This window comes from Schistocerca serialis, chromosome 12, assembly GCF_023864345.2.
Source record: "Schistocerca serialis cubense isolate TAMUIC-IGC-003099 chromosome 12, iqSchSeri2.2, whole genome shotgun sequence".
NCBI lineage: Eukaryota > Metazoa > Arthropoda > Insecta > Orthoptera > Acrididae > Schistocerca > Schistocerca serialis.
In genome coordinates this window covers 134,295,154-134,319,795 of record NC_064649.1, presented here as the reverse complement: position 1 = coordinate 134,319,795, position 24,642 = coordinate 134,295,154, and the positions used below count along the sequence as shown (strand labels likewise).

The 24,642-nt window shown below is 40.8% G+C and overlaps 1 protein-coding gene across 1 annotated transcript in view; it reads right to left on the bottom strand.

Annotated features, from left to right (window-relative positions):
- Positions 1 to 24,642, bottom strand: part of LOC126428046 (intermembrane lipid transfer protein Vps13) — a 487,343-nt gene that overhangs the window by 32,930 nt on the left and 429,771 nt on the right. The window contains exons 54-57 of the mRNA XM_050089923.1: positions 23,795 to 23,925; positions 10,002 to 10,197; positions 5,256 to 5,373; positions 2,465 to 2,586 (exon numbers count right to left, since the gene is read on the bottom strand). Coding sequence (XP_049945880.1) covers positions 2,465 to 2,586; positions 5,256 to 5,373; positions 10,002 to 10,197; positions 23,795 to 23,925 — 567 coding nt within the window. The remainder of the gene's footprint in view (positions 1 to 2,464; positions 2,587 to 5,255; positions 5,374 to 10,001; positions 10,198 to 23,794; positions 23,926 to 24,642) is intronic.

Below are 24,642 nucleotides of genomic sequence, written 5' to 3'. Positions count from 1 at the left end.
GTTTCTGACAACAATTACGTACTAAATATCCAAACAAATTCACAGGCTTTCTTTCCCAACTTCTTTTAAGTATATAAAAGTTTTAGTTTTCTGTTTCCTACTCTACATTTAGTTTTCAAGTGAATTTTTTCTGTACAGAAGAGCAAGAGCTTTAAAATTTAAGTCTAATGTGTCTTAAAAATTTCAAATAACTAATAATCTTTTGCTGACCAACACGTACAGATTTAAAGGACTTAGTTTCCTTGTTACATAACCGTGTTTTATTTTACCTAATATGCAATCACATGGAAGGTTTTTTTTTCTTATTTAAAGATTTTAATGCTACTGTAAAGAAAATAATAATAATAATACGTATGGATACAGCTTAAATTCTCTGCAAATAACCAAGAGCTGGATAACTAATACAGATACCACTGAATGTGTGTTAATTACATTACTTTATTAATGCAGATTATCTTAGCATAAATTGTGTGAAAAAGTCTTCTTATAACAACTTCTGAATCATTAGCATAAATATCCTTCAACTTAGATCATATATACAGGGTGTACCTCTTAAATGTTTCAGTGCAAATATCTCTGGAACAACATCAGATATTGAAAATCGACTTTCACATGTATGAAAGTAAGGCAGGGACTCGTGAAAGTAAACACTATGAGACATTCTAAAATGTCAGCAATTATTATTTCAATGCAAACTTATGATTTTTTTATTTTTTTAAATGGGCACACTATACCATTTCTAATGCTATCAATAACATGAGAAATCACAAAAAGAATGGCATTGATTGCATCACAATACATCAATTACATCCTGAGAAATTGCACAGCGAAGTCAATGTTTAAGATAAATGAAACGTGCCATTATTGTGCATCCCGAGATGCAAGCGTGAACCCCACGTTGCTTATAATCACAATGTGACTGACATACTACGATGCAACAAATGCTATTTACACTGCTATTTAAGTGGACTGGAAACAACACACATGTCCAGTCACGCACAATAAAAAATAAAGAAAGGGTTTGCATGTTTGTGCTTTATTGATATACTGCAATACTATAATGGACATATTGATAGCAAAAAACCAAATATCAACAGCCAGGGAACAGAGGGTTAAGCATTACATGCCACTTAGGCAAACGACATTTCCCACAGTCTATATGTGAGAAGGAAAGATGATTGTGACAAAACAGTAAAGTAGTATTAGGTAGGGAATAAGTCACAAAAAACATACTGTGGGCAATCATTGTGTTTCAAATTTCTGCAGTGTTTCAAGGCAGAAGTGTGCAATTCGAGTAACTGGCACAGCACAATGGCGAGTAGACATCTTCACCTGCTGTGGGTGAACCTTTTATGTTTTTACATCGCAGTCTGGTGGTGTCTCGACTGTCGAGGAGCTGACAGACTCTCAAAGAAGGGAAACAGCAACAAACAGAGGAAGCTCAAAAATGAAATGTCACTTACTTCTTGACGAGCTTTTGAGGTGGATGTTATATTTAATTTATATCTGCTCCAAGTTACAAAGAAAGTGTGATCTGTATATCCACTGGAACAAATACCAGTCAGCCAATGATGAAATGATGAAGTCATTGATTGTTTTTCCTTCCACCAATAACAGCTGCAAAGGAAGAGAGTTCAAGTCTTTCCATGCTAAGCACAGTTCTACAGAGATCTGCTTTGCAGGACCACCACATAAAGAAGATCATTAACAGCGACCGAGTCACAATAAAGGTAAATTAACACGATACATCGAGCGACACATCAAATGAGTGTCTTCTGACTCGGCTCCAAACACAAAGGGAGAGAGTAAAAAACATTTCGTGGGGTAAAGGGTAGTTGTGTGACTGGATATCTGTTTTGTTTCCAGTCCACTGAATAACATTGAAAACAGGAATAAGTACAGCTTTTGTTGCATTGTAGTATGTCAATCACATTGCAATTATAAGCAACTTGGGACTCGTGCTTGTATCTCAGGGTGTGCAACAGTGGCAAGTCTCATTTATTTCAAGTTTCAACTTCACTTTGGAATTTCTCGGATGGCAAGTGACATATTGTGATGCAAACCGACACCATTCTATTTGTGATTCTTTACGTTATTGATGCCGTAAGAAATAATTAATGGTATCCATTTTAAAAAACAATTTTGTGTTTAAACTAATATTTGCTTATGTTTTAGAATGCCTTATAGTATTTACTTTCACGGGCCTCAATCTTATATTCCATCGCTGAAAGTCTGTTTTCAATATCTATTGTTGTTCCAGAGATATTTTTGCTTAAACATTTGAGTGGATCATGCCGTATAGAACCATGAAACAAGGTGGGGGGTCACTATTGAGAGTTCAGTTGTTATTGAGGTGTGTGTGTGTGTGTGTGTGTGTGTGTGTGTGTGTGTGTGTGTGTGTGTGTGTGTGTGAGAGAGAGAGAGAGAGAGAGAGAGAGAGAGAGAGAGAGAGAGGGAGACGTACCATGACCAGGCCCTTGCCGCTCTGTGCCAGGCCCGTCTGCACGTTGGGTGCCCGCTGCTGCAACGCCTCACGCCTCTTACGCTGGTACTCCTTGTCAAACGTTAGTGCTGCTATCCCTTTCCCTGCGGAGTAACATTTCTGAATGTTCACACTGAAATATAATCACAGCAGCGTCTATATGCATTTATGTTGTCAAGGTCAAAATTGTAAATGGGACACTGTCTTATGCTTCGTCCTTACTCTCTGTTCATTAATACCTTACCAGTACGCACATCTTTTTTACTTTCCTAATTTTAATCCATGTCTGCACTCTGGAAACTACCCAGCAATGTCTTATATAGCATCACTGATTTAATTGTAAAAAAAAAAAAAAAATGTATATTATGCATACATTGTTTCAGTAGTTAAGTACAGATTAATTTTTTTGGGGAGGAGGGGGGGGTGGGGGAGGGGTTTGGGAAAACTAACCAATTCAAAGAGTTTAGTCGAAAAAATAAATAAATAAATAAATAAATAAATAAATAAAATAAAAAAAATCATCTGGGCCCTAGTGGGAGCTAAAAAAACAACACGCAAGTCATTATTTGAAAAGCTATATCTAATGTCTATCATCCATCTCGAACATGCATATACAGGGTGAGTCAGGAGGAAAGGTACATGCTTTGAGTGGTGATTCTGAACAAAAAACTCCTGATAAACTTATGCCCTTTTCTTATTGTTTCCGGGTAAACCGATGAAAAGAACTAGTAATGTGAAACACGTGGCACCATCCTTACTGACCGTGTCAGTACACAGTTCACTCGTGCACGGTGCAGTTGTTTACCTCGAGTCTCAGTCAGACAGTGCCTGACGTAGTGCACGGTACTACAGTGTTATTACGAGAACGATGAACACAGTTTTGTGTAGTGAAAATGCCACGGATCTTCACACACGCAGAGTATGCCGACTCAGTGTTTGTCTACGGTTTGTCCGATGGGAATTCCGGAGCTGCTGTGCGATAATACCGACATAGATTTCCGGATCCCAGATTGCCAGATCGCAGGGTGTTTCACGAATTGCGTGAGCGTGGTACACTTCTCGGCATTAAATGTTGCCTCTGAACGTCCCAGACGACAAACTCTTAATGAAGTTGAAAATGTTCTTCGAGTAGTGGAACACAACCCTACTACTAGCTCTATAAGAATTGTTGTGCAGCTCGGTATTCTACAAACACGAGTGAAATGCACAGTACACGAGCACGGTCTGTATCCCTTTCATTGGCAGACTGTACGACATCTGCACAAAGTAGATGCTGCCGCCCGGCACGAATTCTGTCGGTGGCCGATTGCCAACGGTCGATGAAGTCCACATATTTTGTTCACTGACGAGTCGACATTTACCCGCAATGGAATCGACAACGCGCTTATCTCTCGTGTGTGGGCAAATTAAAATGTGCACACTACTGAGGAAATGAATTTTAGATGATGTTTCTCAGTGGTTTGGTATTATTGATGACCAACTCATCAGTCCAGTTGCTTTAGGTAACCATCTTACTGGGACATAGTATCTCGAGTTTCTTCAAAATGTGTTACCAGAATACATGGACATCCCTTTGGCAACACGAGCTTGTTTGTACTTTCAGCATGACAGAGTTCCTACACATGCTGTACAGGCAGTGACACAGTATCTCCACACAACGTATCCTGGTCGTGGGATCGGTCACCGTGGGGTCATTGTTTGGCCACAGAGGTCACCCGATCTTACCCCCTCAGATTACTGTTTGTGGGGGTGGCGGAAGAGCGATGTTTACACGTACAGAGTGGACGCGAGAGAGGAACTTCTCGCTCATATTTTACACGATTGTGCCCAGGTAAAGGAATACAAAAGTGAGCTCTGATCGGTGACACGACACCTGTCTACAAGAGCAGCAACACGTACTGAAGTTGGCGGTGGACTGTCTGAACACCTTCCGTGAGGAAACGTACACAATTAAACAAACCATATCATAACAGTATCTTAATTTATCAGTAGTATCACCCATCCAGTAGTATTACCCATCAAAGCATGTATCTTTTCTCCTGACGCACCCCGTATATCACACACACACACACACACACACACACACACACACACACATATTTTCATAGAAAGAAAATTTGTGCATTTTATTGAAAAATGTTTCGAGAAAGTTTGAAATACTGTTTGTTTGAGGCATAAAAAAACCAGTGTGCAAATATTAATCAGTGACAGAAAAGAAGAAAGCACAGCTAAAAGAGTCATATAGCTCATTAGAATTGTACACAGCATATAATCACTGTCAGAAGAATGGCAAAATCTGCCACCTTCAAAGAAAATGAAAACTTTATTGGACACCATTTATAATCTTGGCTACGTGGTGTGTGAAAATATGGGAAGGAGTGGTAAATTCAACTTTAACGACAACTGTAAAAATGTATATTATTTCCTTGTAATATTAATCTTCCCTGGGAGGAAAGCCATTTCTTTCTCTCTACACATACTAAGATGACTATTTCTTATGTGATCAGGAACTTCAAATGTTCCCATATCTAGCCGAGTGATACACAGTCAAAGGATTTCTCGATGTCCACAAAAACAGTTTTCAGTGTTTTATTTTTCTCCAAATATTTCTCATAGCACATTATTGTGCATCAAGTATAGATTCAACAGCCTTTTTTATCTTTTTTTCAAGGACAGGCACTTAGATTTTTAGTCCACAAGATAACAGAGTGATAACTTCGTGTCACATATCATGGGCCACTGAGGTAACATAGTCTGTTCGAGTGTCACTTACCCATGGCACCAGTGATACGGGAGACGGCACCTGCAGCCCCGCCAACCGTGTGTCCGAACAGGCTGCGCACACCCAAAACCAGACCCTCGGCAAACTCCCCTGGACCTTGGATGGCTCCCTGTAGAAAAAGCATTTCAGATGTGAAAAAGATGTATATTAGATCAAGCAAGAACAAGTAGTCCTTTATACTTTGCACACAGTGGGCGAGGGTAGCATTTCTCTTTTTCTGTGCTAATAAAATGGGAAAACTGATAAACTCCCTTGAGACATAGAAAGATATACACTGAATTAAAGCACGGCAAGACAGAGATTCTGAAATCGGGTATGGATTGCGAGGTATATCAGAAGCAGATATAAACTCAGATCATTATTTAGTAATGAAGGAGAGAATGCTGAAGTTAAAGAGAATATTACGGAAGAATCAATGTCCAAAAGCAGTGGAATATTGAATAGTGAGCATGGTGAAGTGCATTTGAAATTCTCTGAGGCTATAGGCAGCGTTATATTGAATAGCACAGCAAGCAGTTCAGTTGAAGAGGAATTGATATACCTAAAACGGGAGATGAAAGAAGTGGGACAAATGTAGGTATGTGGAAGGTAATTGTGGAGGATCCTCATGTAACAGAAGAAATACTTAAATTTTTCAACAAAAGACGGCAGTACTAACATTTTCATGAGAAATAGCAATACTATGAAAAGTAACAATACGAGAGTTGCTACTCACCATATAGTAGAGATGCTGAGCTGCCACACACACACACACACACACACACACACACACACACACTCTCTCTCTCTCTCTCTCTCTCTCTCTCTCAAGTGCTTGTGTGTGTGTGTGTGTGTGTGTGTGTGTGTGTGTGTGTGTGTGTGTCTACTGCTGAAAAAGGCCTTAATGGCCGAAAGCTATGTTTGTGTGAATCTTTTTACTGTGCCTATCGCAGCTCAGCAGCTCCACGATATGGTGAGTAGCAACTTTCCATTTCTCGTATTGTTACATTCCATCCTGGATTTTCCATTGTTTAATACTATGAAAAGGTCAGTTGCTACTGACCATAAAGAGGAAATGCTGAGTTGCAGATAGGTACAACAAAAAGACTGTCAAATAAGTGCACACACACACACACACACACACACACACACACACACACACACACAGTCTGGCCTCGGCAGCAAGAGACTGTGGTCATGCACGCGTGGGTAGCATTTGCGATGAAGGTCATTTTGGGCTGAAAGCATACTTGTTTGACAGTCTTTTCATTGTTTCTATCTGTGAATCAGCATTTCCGCTGTATGCCGAGTAGCAACTCCTCTTTTCATAATTTTGTCATTATTTTATACTGGATTTTCCCTTGTTTCATTTTCAGGAGAAAATATAAATATAGCAAGACAAGTCACTAAGGAACAAAATTAGTAGAAAGTGCAGGGAAATGAAATGGGCAGCAGGAAAATTATATCAACGTTGAGAGTACAAGAGGGAAAACACTGTCGAAGAAAGAGAAGAGAGCAGATAGGTGGAATGAGTACACTGAAGGCTTCTACTAGGAGTGAAGAACTGTCAGGCGATATGATATATGAGGAAATTGAAGTTGATAAGGAAGATATAGAGGATCCAGTATTAAAGTCAGAGTTTGACAAAGGTTTGGAAGATCTGTGAAGAAATGAGGTGGAAGGGATCGATAATACTCTCTCGAAATTTCTAAAATCATTGGGAGGAGTGACAACCAAATGACTACACAAGTTAGTGTGTTGAGTCTATGAGATTGAAGAAATACTGTTTGAGTTCTGGAAAAATTTATGGTTAGATACTCACAAAGATAGCATCAAAGTTTTGAAAAATGTTGTCCAGAAAACAGCATTGTTTAAAAACAGTCTCCAGGAGTTTCTGACGTGAACCACTAGATTACTTATACACTGACAGAAAAAATATTGCATCACCAAAAAGGAGTTGTGTGACACAAACACTTTCTACATATGAAACATGATGTCTATTCAGATTTCAGACCAGCCACGTAAGAGTGGCACTTGTAGCAGCACTATGAGAATGCAAATCAGATTTACCTCAAATACAAAGGGCATTCAAAAAGTTTTGCACAGTCATCTCTAATTTTTTTATTTTTTGCAGGAGGAGAATGTTCACAAAAAATTTCATACTTGGAACATTTAGCTATAAGTTGGTATATAAAAGTATTTTCTTTTGTTCACAGGTGAGCCATAATGGACCGTGAAATAGTTGTCAGGTTGCAACAACGGTCGGTGATGGAGTTCCTCTTCGAGACCGGCGACGACTCTGCCCCATCGATTCACAGGAAGCTGCTCCCTGTTTACAGGGAGGACACAGTGGATCACAGCAGTATCAAGTGATGGTTGCAGAGGTTTAAAGAAGGCGATTTCTCTCTACTGGACAATCCACGATGCGGTAGACCATCGACGGCAGTGAGTGATGTGAATAAGGAGACCATTGATCAAATCATCCAAAATGACAGATGTGTGACTACACGAGAGCTTGCTGAAATGACTCGTTTGTCATTGGGTAATGTGGTATCACTGGTACAGTCAATAGGGTACAGAAAAATCAGTGCACGTTGGATGCCTAGATTATTGACAAGAGAAATGAAAACAATGAGGAAGAATGTGTGTGAGGGTCTTGTGAAGACCTTAACTGAAGAGTGGAAACGGTGTCATTACCCAGGATGAAACACGGTTGTTTTGTCCGAACCTGAGAGCAAACCCAATCTGTGGAGTGGCGTCATGCAGGTTCCCCTTGGAAGAAGAAACCCAGACTTTCACAAACAGCAGGCCAAAAGGTGATGGCCTCCTTCTTCTGAGGTCAGTGTGGTGTCATTTTCATTGACTATTTGGAACCTAGCTCCACAATTAACCAGGACCGTTACTGTTTGTCATTGGACAAGTTGCGACGTGCCATCGAGACCCACAACCACAGCTTCAGAGTCTCATCAGACTACACCACGACAATGCAAAAGCCCATACAGCCCTTAGACACATGAGAAATATCAAGAAAATGGCTTGGAAAATTGTTCCCCCATCTTCCTACTGTCCAGATTCGGCTCCGTCTGATTTTTACCTCTTTGGTCGTCTGAAGGCCCACCTGTGCAATAAAACATTTGATAGTGAGGAAGACCTTATTTCCTGTGTTGAGCTATGGTGTAAAAGTCAATCCCCAGAATTTTACCAGAGGGCATTTCCATCACGAAAAGAACGTTGGGCCAGATGCGTCACAGCTGATGGAGGCAACACGAGTAGGCTCGATGTATAGCTAAATGTTCCAAGTATGTTCACAAAAAATTTCATTCTCCTCCTGCAAAAAATAAAAAAAATAGAGATGACTGTGCAAAACTTTTTGAACATCCTTTGTACACAATGTAACGGTTGTGAGCATTAGTTACCTTTGAGACTGGACACGGTGAGTCGTGTTAGTCAAGAATACCTTCAAGCGACAACGATGTCATTATCAACACCTCACCGAGTTGGAACACGTCGTGTAACAGGGCTATGAGAAGCTGGATGTCCCTTCTGTAATACTGCAAAAAGACTTGGCAGAAATACAGCCACTGTAAATGATTGCTGGCAGTGTCGGCCGCAAGAATGTACGGTCGCAAGAAGTGTTCGGCGTACAGCTTTTGCGCATTGTACTGCATCTGCAGCAGCAATTTGAGCAGCAGTTGGCACCACAGTGACACATCAAATTGTTACAAACTGGTTACTTCGAGGATAGCTCTCTGTACCAGATGTACTGTAGTGTGCATTCGAATCGCCACCACCGACCACCATTTGCGACTTCACTGATGTCACATGAGAGCCCATTGCAGGACAGGATGGAGGTCTGTTGTGTTTTTGATGAAAGCTGCTTCTGCCTCGATGCCAGTGAGGCCACATGTCGGTTAGGAGGCGGCCAGTCGAGGGCCTGCAACCAAATTGTAGGTGTGTTAGACACACTGGACCTACACGTGGAGTTACAGTCAAGTGTGCAATTTCGTACGACAGCAACAGCACTCTTGTTATTATCCCGTGCACCCCAACTGGAAATTTGTACATCAATCTAGTGATTTGACCTGCTGTCCTGCCTTTCACGAACAGCATTCCAGGGTGTGTTTTCCAACATCATAACACTCACCCATATACTGCCGGTGTAACCCGACACATTCTACAGCACATCGACACATTGCCTCGGACTGCTCAATCACGAGATCTGTCTCCGATCGAGCAAATACGGGACACCGTCGGATGACAACTCCGGCACTGTCCACAATTGGCATTAGCCACCCCTGTATTGAGTGACCGAGTCCGACAGGCACCAAACTCCATACCACAAACGACATCCAGCATCTGCATAACACAATGCATACACATCTGTGTACTTGCATTCAACAATTTGGTGGTTACACTGCTTCCTAATGAAGCAGCACTTCACATCTGCAACAACTTATCTTGCACTTACAAACAAATCTCACAATGTTACCTAGACAAATGTATTCCCAAAAGTTCATTACTCTAGATTAATTATATTTTGGTGTTCTGATTTTTTTTCTGTCAGTGTATATATCAAACAGTAATGGCTGTATAACACTCCTTTGGAATACACCAAAAACTAGCTTCACACGTACAGATTTCACCAATAATAGCTTGTCGAGGTCTATCTGCTGGAAAGTCCCAAAGCTGGCTCGATCACAGATATGCTACAATACTGGCTAAGCTAAAGTTTTGTACAGTACAGAGGCCGGTGCTGACCTGGAAGGGCTCGTAGAAGAGGTCCTCGACACCCTGCGTGAGCCCCACGACGAGGCCGTACGGGTTTCCCAGCACGTCCAGCCCTAGCACCAGCACGTATATCTGTTTCAATGTCTGCCCCACGTAGTGCGACATCGCCTCCGACACCAGTTGCCGCTGCGTCAGGAATGTGTACTGCCGCTCGAAGTAGGCCAGCCTGCGAACCGGAGGCACAGAGGTTGATGGGTAACTGGAAGACTCACTGACACTTCTCACGAATTTGGAGTAGTAATCGGTCTTGATAACAATTTTTTTTTTTTTTTTTTTGTGTCAACAGTAACGGGTCTCGATTGTACAGGGTGTTACAAAAAGGTACTGCCAAACTGTCAGGAAACATTCCTCACACACAAATAATGAAAAGATGTTATGGGGACATGCGTCCGGAAACGCTTAATTTCCATGCTAGAGCACATTTTAGTTTCATCAGTATGTAATGTACTTCCTCAATTCTGATGATCAAATTGTAAATTTTCACAATCGACATGTGTGGGCTGACGAGAATCCGCACGCAATTGTGCAATCACGTCATCAACAACGTTTGGGCATTGTTGGTGATATCTTGATTGGGCCCCATGTTCTTCCACCTATGCTCAATGGAGCACATTATCATGATTTCATACGGGATACTCTACCTGTGCTGCTAGAACATGTGCCTTTACAAGTACGACACAACATGTGGTTCATGCACGATGGAGCTCCTGCACATTTCAGTCGAAGTGTTCGTACGCTTCTCAACAACAGATTCGGTGACCGATGGATTGGTAGAGGCGGACCAATTCCGTGGCCTCCATGCTCTCCTGACCTCAACCCTCTTGACTTTCGTTTATGGGGGCATTTGAAAGCTCTTGTCTAAGCAACCCCGGGTAGAGACTCTTCGTGCTCGTATTGTGGACGGTTGTGATACAATACGCCATTCTCCAGGGCTGCATCAGGGATTCCATGCGACTGAGGGTGGATGCATGTATCCTCGCTAACGGAGGACATTTTGAACATTTCCTGTAACAAAGTGTTTGAAGTCACGCTGGTACGTTCTGTTGCTGTGTGTTTCCATTCCATGATTAATGTGATTTGAAGAGAAGTAATAAAATGAGCTCTAACATGGAAAGTAAGCGTTTCCAGACACATGTCCACAAACATATTTTCTTTCTTTGTGTGTGAGGAATGTTTCCTGAAAGTTTGGCCATACCTTTTTGTAACACCCTGTATATAGATCACCAGACCGTGTCTCACGAATGCAACAAATAATAACCTTTACAGAGGAACAGGTACCAGTATTATACAATTTACCTACATGATAAAATACGGATACACAATAATAATAAAACAAAAAGGTTTGTATACCATTAGGTGATACGCAGAGACAATGAGTCGAGCACTGAGAAGTGTCTGAAGACACCTACGGTAACTCATAAAGAGCGTGAAAAAGCTATGCGTTACAAAGGAGAAGCTCCAACCCCTCACCTGCTGCATCACTGCACTGAGAGCCGACACGGCATAACATACAATGGTAACGTATGTGAGAACTTAAAATATCAATCTAGATACAAATAAAAGCGCTGGCACGTCGATAGACACGCAAACAAACACAAACATACACACAAAATTCTAGCTTTCACAACCAACAGTTGCTTCGTCAGGAAAGAGGGAAGGAGAGGGAAAGACGAAAGGATGTGGGTTTTAAGGGAGTCATTCCAATCCCGGGAGCAGAAAGACTTACCTTAGGGGGAAAAAGGACGGGTATACACTTGCGCATGCGCACACACACACACACACACACACACACACACACACACACACAAGCAGACATATTCAAAGTGTATACCCGTCCTTTTTTCCCCCTAAGGTAAGTCTTTCCGCTCCCGGGATTGGAATGACTCCTTACCCTCTCCCTTACTCCCTTAAAACCCACATCCTTTCGTCTTTCCCTCTTTCCTGACGAAGCAACCGTTGGTTGCGAAAGCTAGAATTTTGTGTGTATGTTTGTGTGTATCGACGTGCCAGCGCTTTCGTTTGGTAAGTCACATCACCTTTGTTTTTAGATATATTTTTCCCATGTGGAATGTTTACCTCTATTATATAGATACAAATAAAATATGATATAAAGGTTTACATAAATGTAAACTGGGTCTTGTAGTAATTAATTTACATTTGCAAAAGGTAATTACAAATGTGCACAAAAACAGAACAGAATTAGTTGTAAGGACACTAAACTATCACCTACGGGCATTATGTGAAAGTTCAGACTGTGTTGTGGAAGCAAAGATAAGCACAGAGATGACAGCCATTGCCACGGAGATGAGTCAAGTCGGTGGTGAGGAATGTGGCGTGCCAGAGATGTAATGGGAGAAGGATGCCATTCTTTGTGATCCACAGATGTGGTTTGATAATAGTCCAGATATGATCAAAACTGCTTACCACCAGCACGCAATTCTTAACTTGAGACGTCACTATTTCAAATTATCTAATCATATCATACTTTTTTCAATAATGATTTTAAGAATTATTAACTTCTGATGGAATTTTCTATGTTCAGGCTAAAACCTAAACTTTTCTAACATGTACAAAACCACCAACGCTTCAGGCTCATTCACAGAGTAATGAGTCACAGGTCCTGATAATGCCCTCGAGGCATAAGCTACAGGCCTACATTCTCCCCCTCGTTCTCGCAGGAGAACTGCCGTGACACCGGAACCGGATGCTTCAGTTTGCATGAAAAATGGCAAACTGGAATTAGAAATCCAGAATGAGATTTTCACTCTGCAGCGGAGTGTGGGCTGATATGAAACTTCCTGGCCACAGCCTGGAGGATGTTTCCAGAATGAGATTTTCACTCTGCAGCGGAGTGTGCGCTGATATGAAACTTCCTGGCAGATTAAAACTGTGCGCCGGACCGAGACTCGAACTCGGCGACCTTTGCCTTTCGCGGCCAAGTGCTCTACCATCTGAGCTACCAAGCACAATTCAGGACCTGCCGTCATAGCTTTTAATTCTGCCAGTACCTAGTCTCCTACCTTCCAAACTTCACAGAAGCTCTTCTGCGAATCTGCCGAGAAGTTTCATGTCAGCGCACACTCAGCATTCCGGTATTACCAAATGATTTCCATGGGGACTTTTTCGATACAAAAGGTCGTCTATTACTTCAAATTCTGGCAAGGTGGCGTATCTTTGACATTGAACGTCCACCTGCTGTGCTTCTTTTAACTCTTCAATTGATACCTCATCTGATTGAATGACACGCACATTTCTAATTAACGCATCAACATTTTGAAGCAACCAACCAGTCTTGTGCCGAACTTCAAAATCATATTCTGACAATTTCATCGCCCAGCGCATAAGTTTGCTGCTAGGGTCCTTAAGATTCAATAACCACTGCGGAACAGGGTGATCGATAAGAACTGTAAACTTGCGACCATAAAGGTAACATCTAAAATAATTAATTCCAAAAAGAAGGGCAAGCAATTCCTTTTCTGTAGTACTGTAATAAGTTTCTGCTTTGTTCAGTTCATGAGAGGCATAGCCAACGGGTTTTTTTCTCACCATCTTGCACTTGCCTTAGGACACATCCTACAGCAAAACCACATGCGTCACAAGATAAAAGGTTCAGCGAAGTCTGGGTAAACAACTAGAGGTGAACTAGTTAAAATAGTTTTCACTGTTTGAAAGGCAGTCCACACAAGGAGTATCCTTTTTCAACACTCTAGTAAGAGGTTTGGTAATAGTAGCATAATCTTTAAGAAAACAGCGGTAATAATTTGCAAGACTAAGAAAGGATTGTAATTCCTTTAAATTTGTTGGAATAGGAAAAGTGTCTACTGCTACAGTTAATCGTGGATCTGGCTTGACTCCGCTGGAACTTATGACATGACCTAAATACTGCACTTGTGATTGAGCAAAAGAACATTTTTCTAATTTTAAGCTTAAATTCGCATTTTGCAATCGCAACAGTACACTGCGTAGAAACAACCCCCCTGGCTGTGGCTAAGCCATGTTGCCGCAATATCCTTTCTTTCAGGAGTGCTAGTTCTGCAAGGTTCACAGGAGAGCTTCTGTAAAGTTTGGAAGGTAGGAGACGAGATACTGGCAGAAGTAAAGCTGTGAGTACCGGGCGTGAGTCGTGCTTCGGTAGCTCAGATGGTAGAGCACTTGCCCGCGAAAGGCAAAGGTCCCGAGTTCGAGTCTCGGTCGGGCACACAGTTTTAATCTGCCAGGAAGTTGGAATTAGAAATACCCAACAAGGGCATTACTAGAGGCACATCTAAATGCTTGGAACACTGCTCACAATGAAGTCAGTTCAGGAGAGCAGCAGTTTGTGCAAAGTTTGGTAGGAATTTCCTAGAAAAATTACCATTCCAATAACACGAGTTATGTCTTTTTTTCTTCCACGGTATTCGGAACTTGTAAACTGCCCGTGTTCTAGCTCGGTTGACCTTCAGCCCTTTGGCAGACACGACGTGCCCCACGAAGAAATCTCTTTTCGTGCCGACACGACCTCAGAGGGCTTCGCAGTCAACCCAGCTTCCCTGAGACTGAAGTACCGCTAGTCAAATATGGGATAAAATTTCGAGAGTCCAAAACTGAAAGCCTGAGCTTTTATAGAAATGAACATAAAAATCGGGCCTATGTGCAGGTGGCAGATTTCAGTTTATTTGAGTGTGTGGGACCCATAATCAAATACCACCAACAAGATACTGAATATATGCAAAGAAGAGCAGCACAAATGGTTGGTCACGGGTTTAGCTGAGCCACAGTGACCTGTCCAAAACAGTTCTGTGAGCACATTTTGCATACGTGCCGTGGATTTTTGTGAAAATGCCGGGATAAAATCGTAACGAGAGTTTTGTATTAAAATGTAATTTAATTATCAATATGTTTAACACCCTGACACTTAGAGAATAGATAAATCACAAGTTTGTTGCACATAGTATTGGCTGGCAGCCTAGTGATAATTGGTGGTTGTGATACATACTTGTCTGCCAAAGTTGTGTTGTCACCTATGTCTATATTATCACTGTTTCCTGTATTGCCTTCCAACAGCATCTGTACACGACCCGTACATGCTACGAATATAGGTGGTCCCTGGGTCACCTACATTTCAATTTCCATTTCAATTTCAACACTGCTGTAGTTCTCACATTTGCTTATCAGTGGACTTTTTGGATTCGTTTTGACACGAACTTTCCTCTGACTTGCATTTTGTATAATTCTGAGCATATTTACAAGTCATGTGATACGACATCTTTCATTGTTTTGTAATTTTCAATTAAATACCAATATCCACTTATAGAGGGTATATCAAAAAGAATCATTCGATTTAAAAATATCGTAACTATTATGTCATTTGAGGTATGTGTGTGAACAACTCTGATGTTTCTCACGGTTCCCGCTAGGTAGCAGCAGTGTGCGTCCACGTCAGTTCTAATAAAAATGATTTCGGGACAACAGAAAGTGTTTCGTGTTCTATGTTTTACACAGTGCAGGTCAGTAATAACTGTTCAGAGTGACTTTCATACTAGGTACGGTGTGGATCCTCATACGGCACGAAGCATTAGACAGTGGCACGTACAGTTCTGAGAAACAGGTTGTTTGTGTGAAGCAAATCGCTGGGCCATCCCCGAGTATCTGACACAGATGTCGAATGCATCCGCGATAGTTTCACAAAGAGTCGACAGAAACCTGATCGCCGTGCAGCTCGACATGCCCCTGATGTCCGTCTGGCATGTGTTGCGTCAATGTCTACACGTGAAACCGTACAAAATTCAACTACTGCAAGCTCTTAGTGAAGGTGATAAGCAACAACGTGTGCAGTTCTGTAATTTCATTCTTGAAACATGGAGGGTGACAGTTATCTCCACACTTAGTGTTTAGTGATGAGGAAACACTCCATATCCATGAATGTCCTTAGTCTTCAGTGATTTCATTATTGGCTCAATCTCCCCCTTGACAGTATCAAAGAGGAGTATTTCAGACATCAATCTCAGAAATGCATTTTACGAGAGAGTTACACGATTCTCTATAGAAACCAAGTTATTATTTAATTCACCAACAATGCTCAGAAAGTGACTGTTAAATACTGTACATATATCTGACTTATCAGTAACAGAAATATTTTTACTACAAAATGACTTTATATTGCCGATCTTGTGCTGCTGACTATATGGTTTTAATTTTGTCCTGCGATTTACCTATTCTATTTGCATACCACATACTCTTTGCCTTGCTAATAACATTCTTCAGCACCTTACTATACTGTTTGTAATGGGCTACTGTAGCTCGATTGTGACTACTTCTAACATTTTGATATAATTCCAGCTTTGTTATATATGGTAACTTTATCCCACTAGTCAGCCCCCCAGGCTGCCTTTTGCTGCTACTACCGCATTCACAATGTTCTAATGGAAAGCAACTCTCAAAGAGCATGAGAAATTCGTTAAGGAAAGCATTATATTTTTCATCTATGTTATCGGCACTATAAATATCCTGCCATTCTTGTTCCTTAATGAGGTTTAAAAAGCCCTCTATTTCCATTGCCTTGGCTTCCCTACATAGTTTGTAATTATATGTGACATTTGTTTGAGTACAAAAGCCTTTTACTGTTAAAATTTGTGCATCATGGTCTGAAAAGCCATTGACCCTTTAACTAACAGAATGCCCATCTAATAATAGAGAATGAATAAAAATATTGTCTGTGACTGTGCTACTGTTCCCCTGCACCCTAGTTGGAAAAAACACAGTCTGCATCAGATCATATTAGTTTAGGAGATCTACATACATTCTTTTTCTTGCACAATCATGTGCAAATTTAATTCTGAACTCACCACATATAACTAATTTTTGGTATTTCCTATAAAGTGAACCAAGAAATGATCTAAAATCAGAGTTAGGGGAGCTATAAACAACAGCAATTAGAAGTTTAATTTCATTAAATTCAACTGCCAATGCACAACATTCAAATATATGTTCAGTTCAGTGCCATGACACATCTATGAGCTCAAACGGAATACTGTCTTTTTTTTTTTTTTTTTTTTTTTTTTTTACATACATGGCCACTCCCCCACTCCATGAGGAACTCCTTGAAAAACAGCCAACTAATCTACATCCTGGTAAAGGAGGACTCTGAATTGTCAAATTACTGGTGCTTCGATATACCAATAATGTCAGAGTCAACATCTATAAACAGTTCACTAACTTCATCCCTAACACCTCTTAAATTTTGATGAAATATGCTAATTCCTTCTCTACTTGGATACCCGACCTCCTCTGAAGGTGAGTCCTTAGTTAGAGGGACTTCCTTTAATTCTGTATACCTGTCAGCAGACTTCAATCTAAAAAAAGGTGCAGCTCTAACATCAACTACTACAGGAATACTTTCCATGAGTAAACCTTATTTATAGACTTAAACGCAAATGTATAACACAACTTCAAGAGTCTGATTACTTCACACATGAGTTAATGTGTTAAACAGGGTATTACAAAAAGGTACGGCCAAACTTTCAGAAAATATTCCTCACACACAAAGAAAGAAAATATGTGATGTGGACATGTGTCTGGAAACGCTTACTCTCCATTTTATTACTTCTCTTCAAATCATATTAATCATGGAATGGAAACACACAGCAACAGAATGTACCAGCGTGACTTCAAACACTTTGTTACAGGTAATGTTCAAAATGTCCTCCGTTAGTGAGGATACATGCATCCACCCTCCGTCGCATGGAATCCCTGATGCGTTGATGCACGCCTGGAGAATGGCTTATTGTATCACAGCCATCCACAATACGAGCACGAACAGTCTACATTTGGTACCGGGGTTGCGTAGACAAGAGCTTTCAAATGCCCCCATAAATGAACGTCAAGAGGGTTGAGGTCAGGAGAGCATGGAGGCCATGGAATTGGTCTGCCTCTACCAATCCATCGGTCACCGAATCTGTTGTTGAGAAGCATACGAACACTTCGACTGAAATGTGCAGGAGCTCCATCGCGCATGAACCACATGTTGAGTCGTACTTGTAAAGGCACATGTTCTAGCAGCACAGGTAGAGTATCCCATATGAAATCATAATAACGTGCTCCATTGAGCGTAGGTGGAAGAACAAGGAGCCCAATCAAGATATCACCGCCTGCCCAAATGTTCACAGAAAATCTGTGTTGATGACGTGATTGCACAATTGCATGTGGATTCTCGTCAGCCCACACATGTTGATTGTGAAAATTTACAATTTGATCACGTTGGAATGAAGTCTCATCCGTAAAGAGAACATTTGCACTGAAATGAGGATTGACACATTGTTGTATGAACCATTGGCAGAAGTGTACCCATGGAGTCCAATCAGCTGCTGATAGTACCTGCACACGCTGTACATGGTACGGAAACAACTGGTTGTCCCGTAACACTCTCCATACAGTGACGTGGTCAACGTTACCTTGTACAGCAGCAACTTCTCTGACACTGACATTAGGGTTATCGTCAACTGCACAAAGAATTGCCTCATCCATTGCAGGTGTCCTCGTCGTTCTAGGTCTTTGCCAGTCGCGAGTCATTGGCTGGAATGTTCCATGCTCCTTAAGACGCCAATCAATTGCTTCGAATGTCTTCCTATCGGGACACCTTCATTCTGGAAATCTGTCTCGATATAAACGTACCGCGCCACGGCTATTGCCCCGTGCTAATCCATACATCAAATGGGCATCTGCCAACTCCGCATGTGTAAACCTTGCACTGACTGCAAAACCACGTTCCTGATGAGCACTAACCTGTTGATGCTACATACTGATGTGCTTGATGCTAGTACTGTAGAGCTATGAGTCGCATGTCAACACAAGCACCGAAGTCAACATTACCTTCCTTCAATTGGGCCAACTGGCGGTGAATTGAGGAAGTACAGTACATACTGACGAAACTAAAATGAGCTCTAACATGGAAATTAAGCGTTTCCAGACACATGTGCACATAACATCTTTTCTTTATTTGTGTGTGAGGAATGTTTCCTGAAAGTTTGGCCGTACCTTTTTGTAACACCCAGAATATGTCACTTTAAGCATGTAACTGAGAAAAAATTACGAAAGGTTTGAAATTATGCTTTAAGTTTGTTAGAAGTTGGTAAGTGCTTACATTATAAAACACTGCATGAATAGTGTGGAACAAAGCGCTGCATTTTAAGTAGATTTTGATGTACCTCAATGTTTATGACTTTGTAACTCCTGAAGTATGAGCCATATAATTTACTATTGTAGTACATTCAGTAGTATACGTGGATACTGCTTGCAAACTGCGTTGCAAACAGAGTTACTGGTAAAGAAGTACAAAGTACATCATGCCTGATTATACAATTTTACTGCACAAGCCATCAATATGCAGTGAACGATAAACCTTTTTCTTTTCATCATTTGGTAGGGGCTGTCGGTGATAAAAAAGTTTTGAAAAAGTTTGATGTTATATTTAAAGTCAATTGGAAGTCACTAAGTGCTCTCATGCTCAAATCCTGCATGAATAAACTCAGGGTATTTAGTGTGTCAGTTTTCTGCCTCAATACAAACACTTTCTGAGTGCAATACTTGTCTTATTGTGATAATCTTCTAACATAGGATTATACCTCTTAATGAATATATTATGACAGTTTTTTCAATTTTTTAAATTCAGTCAATAATTACATGAAATACAGAAATTCAAACTTTTTTGTCTCTGGAAGTTAACAGGTACACAATATGCAAGTGGTATTGGGTCCTGGGGTCATCACTTGGTAATAGAAATAATGAGTTGCCGAGTGCTTTTTTTCTAATATTATGACCAATTTCACTTTCATCGTACTGTCTTCAGACCCACGGGGATATGAAAAATAAAATAACTGACTGTCATACAATCCTAAGGCACACAACATTGTTACAGCACCACATTTAAAACATACCTGGCAGGAGTTTTGTGCATCAGGTTATTTGATGCTTAGTTATTGAACACCCACCACAATGAGACATCAGAATAGTTCCATTAAAAAAAAATTATATATATATATATATATATATATATATATATATATATATATATATATATAGAGGGAAACATTCCACGTAGGAAATATATATCTAAAAACAAAGATGATGTGACTTACCAAATGAAAGTGCTGGCAGGTCGACAGACACACAAACAAACACAAACATACACACAAAATTCAAGCTTTCGCAACAAACTGTTGCCTCATCAGGAAAGAGGGAAGGAGAGGGGAAGACGAAAGGAAGTGGGTTTTAAAGGAGAGGGTAAGGAGTCATTCCAATCCCGGGAGCGGAAAGACTTACCTGTCCTTTTTTCCCCCTAAGGTAAGTCTTTCCGCTCCCGGGATTGGAATGACTCCTTACCCTCTCCTTTAAAACCCACTTCCTTTCGTCTTCCCCTCTCCTTCCCTCTTTCCTGATGAGGCAACAGTTTGTTGCGAAAGCTTGAATTTTGTGTGTATGTTTGTGTGTCTGTCGACCTGCCAGCACTTTCATTTGGTATGTCACATCATCTTTATATATATATATATATATATATATATATATATATATATATATATATATATATATATATATATATATATGGAAGGAAACATTCAACGTGGGAATCTATCGACCTGCCAGCGCTTTTGTTCGGTAAGTCACCTCATCTTTGTGTGTGTGTGTGTGTGTGTGTGTGTGTGTGTGTGTGTGTGTGTGTGTGGATGGATATGTGCGTGTGTGCGAGTGTATACCTGTCCTTTTTTCCCCCTAAGGTAAGTCTTTCCGCTCCCGGGATTGGAATGACTCCTTACCCTCTCCTTTAAAACCCACTTCCTTTCGTCTTCCCCTCTCCTTCCCTCTTTCCTGATGAGGCAACAGTCTGTTGCGAAAGCTTGAATTTTGTGTGTATGTTTGTGTGTCTATCGACCTGCCAGCGCTTTTGTTCGGTAAGTCACCTCATCTTTGTTTTTTTATTTATATATATATATTATGGGACAGAAATTCAAGCCCTTCTTCACGATACTGCAGCAGATGACTCGGACTCGATGCCATTCTGTCCATTTCTTATCCCTCTGTCATGTGATGTGGCACCCACTGTGCACAAATTCTGCAGTAAGGCACACGGTCTTTGACAATAGCACACACAGATGACAACGATGTTGTTCGGTTTGTGGGGCACTCAACTTGACGGTTATCAGCGCCTGTACGAATTCCCAACCTTCGCTCAGTCCAATCTCACCACTTTCACGAATGACAATGAAATGATGAGGACGAGACAAACACTCAGTCCTTTTGAGGCAGGTGAAAATCCCTGACCCTGCCGGGAATCGAAACCGGGACCCCGTGCTCGAGAAGTGAGAATGCGACCACGAGGCCACGAGCTGCGGACAGCACGCACGGAGCCACAGGTAATACCGTTCTGAACATGAATTTCATCCTCTGCGTTCGACTGTTTGCCCGAATAAGGCCACCAATCTGCCTCCTTACATCGGGAGTAATGCCTCGACAGGTCCGTCACGAACACGGATTGTCTCGCAGTGACGAGTGCCATTCCCAGAATTTCCTCTGCCACTCACGAACATGCATCGGAGACGTGCAGTATTTACTGCATACGGTGGAAGTGCGATGACGAATTCCACGTACTTTGGCACCCTCAGTCGCCTGAAAACAAACCGTGTTCTCTCTGCTTTCCTCCGTGTCAATAGCTGGATGAACACACCAGAGCAGTCCGCCAACAACCGAGGTCAAAACCCAACGACTGCATGCATTACTGATATATGGCACTTGGCCACTCCCCTACAACATTGGTGACTACTGAAATGTAACAATAGTGGGGCCAGCTGTCAGGCAGACTACGTACTCATATTATGGGGAGCTTTTCGTCTTTATTTGACTGCCCTTCATATTTTTGTTAACTGTAAGGATCTGAAGAGGGAATGTAAACTGACTGTTACATAAGAGATATAAGCAAACTGGATGGACAATAAAATCTGTCATACAGCCACTGATTGCAGATTTCTTGCAAGAGAGACAATGTAAATTTTTGCAAAAAGGTGTTGTCTTTTTGCAGTAATATCTAGTTAGCAACTTTGTTACTATTTACAATGTAAGACTGCAGTCCACATTAAGATAACATCACTTATACATAATAACCGAACTGTAATGAAATCTAGCAGAAGGTGGAGAGTTCACCAAATCCACCAAAGAGAACCATATGTGTAACCTCTGCTGATCCACCTGAAGATGAAGGTGTAAGTCCACAGAATGAGTTGCAGAAGAGAAGTGACTGACAGAGACAACTGTTTTAATTTGTTTTCCACTGGGTGCCACAGTCAAGAGAGGGAGGGGAGGAAAGATCACCCATTTACACTAAGAAAACAAATTTCTCCCATGTTCTTTTCTTTTTGCACATTAGCTACTGGCCTTCCTTGTTAAAATTTTATGAACCGTCGCATTCACCAGGAAGATCTGGGCGAGACGGTGTAACGAAGCAGGGTTGCCCACTGCTATCCTGTTTTGGTTTTAGACTCCTTCAGTAACTTAGTTAAGCAATGACATTTTTTTTTTCTTTCTTTCTTTTTTTTTTTTTTTTTTTTCATTTTCCCTACTCACATTCCGACTACAGATTCTGTGGCCTTCAGCCTCATAGTACAAAATGTAGAAATAGTTTAAATAAAATTCCCCTAGTAAAATTTATTATTTCAGTACATTCTAATGTCTATTCTGAAAGTAATGAGCTAATTAGTTTTATTGTAAATGCATCCTATTAAAAGTTATGAACAATGACGTATATTGTGCAATACATATTAAGTAAAATTCGAGTGAGCTAATATATCGAATTCAGCTATAAGACTGCATCCAAAAGAAAGCCTAAATTTTACTGATTCCAGCAAAGTGTTTAAATTAACCTAAAGTCTATTAGTTAACTAGATATTAACACTTGAAATCTGTAGCCTGTATGACTTTCAGTGCCAATTGTGACCAAACTACTAAATAATTCCGAGATCTGTTTCGATACTTTTGCTACCTTTATTTTTCTACGTAAAATGACTCCAGTCTCAACTTTGTAAGTGCATTAATTAAGAATTAAGTACATTTGAATATGTAAAATTATTGTTCAAGAGGGCTGCCATGGTTATAAGTCACGAATTCCCACTGCAGATGCATAAGTTAGTTCCGCATATTTAAATTGATACAGCTCACTCATGTTATTTAAATAATAAAACCCAGTAGTTAACTTCAAAACCAATTAGAAAGGATCATTTTAACCCTGGGAAATTATAAACTATAATATATTAACAGAAATAGTCAAATATTCAAGCACTCGTCCATATAAGGTCTGAGCTGGTGCAGTTCTCAATTAGTTCTCGGTCAGTACCAAAAAAGTGTAATTGTGAACATTGTTAAAGACTGGAAGTTTTTGACCTACCTAATGTGACAATTAAGTGTAAGAGGCCTGGTCACACGAATATTGTGTGTGTGTGAGTGATAACAAATAAATCGCACTGTGGCTGACATAAATGTACAACAATGAATACGGTCTTGACTTCTGATTTTGGAAAACTTAATCTAGGATCCTGGCTTCTTAATTTCAGTGTGATTTAGGTGAAACAGACTCAGCTACCGGGAAGACAATATTGAATAAGCAAAGCAAGGTCGGTCGGGAACACTGTATACTATGTACTGGGTGAGGAAATGTTTCAATACCGGTACATCCGGTTGCGACATGAACTTTAAGAGGCACTAATACAAGGATACAGCCCGGCACATTACAATGGGGTACTCACTTGAAGACGACGTCCTGCATGTCTGTCACCGTCACCCCCAAGCTCTGCAGCAGCACGTTCAGGAACAGCGGCGTCTGTGTCGGCTGGTTCGAGCCCGAGTCGCCTCCACTCAGAGAAAAGCTCAGGTGAACCTGCGAGCGAAAGTTTCCACATCACTTGCCAGCACAATATAAGATTACTCGAGGAACGTCATTTTAATTAAGCACCTAGGGGCGTGCCTAGGTACAGAGTGCATCGACCGCAAATAACATAGTCTTGTATCATTGAATTGTTGTTTTATAGCTGTGAGCCCATACCTATTCCTTCCTTGTTGCTTCAGCTAACCTAATGATAATTTGTGTTGTCATATGTCAAGAGAGCAAGTAGAAATATGTAATGAACAGCGAGTTAAATGGGGGGGGGGGGGAGGGGGGGGGGAATATCCTACCCGTGCGATAAAATGATACAGATTCCAAGCTAGCAGCACAATCTCAAATCTCACAGTTAGGTAGTTATCTATCAGATAATTAGTAACTGAACAAGTGGTTGGCTGGGATCTGATTCAACTGCACTGTTTAATGTTTCAAGTGGATTGTTACTGTGGGGTGACACCTTTACATAGCAACAGAGTGATACAATGGAAGTTTATTTCTTTGTTGTTTAATTAAACACCGATTTAGTGTATATAATGTAAGTTTAGTTCAGATTAAACTATGATTTTGTTCATACATCTTGGTAACATAAAGACAGCTATCCGAAGTATACTGTGGGTCCCCTCGTGTAATGAAATACAGCACTCCTGCTTGAGGGACAATTTTTATTTCATTAAATACAAACTGATTGGGCAACCAACACACTGTCAGAAAGAG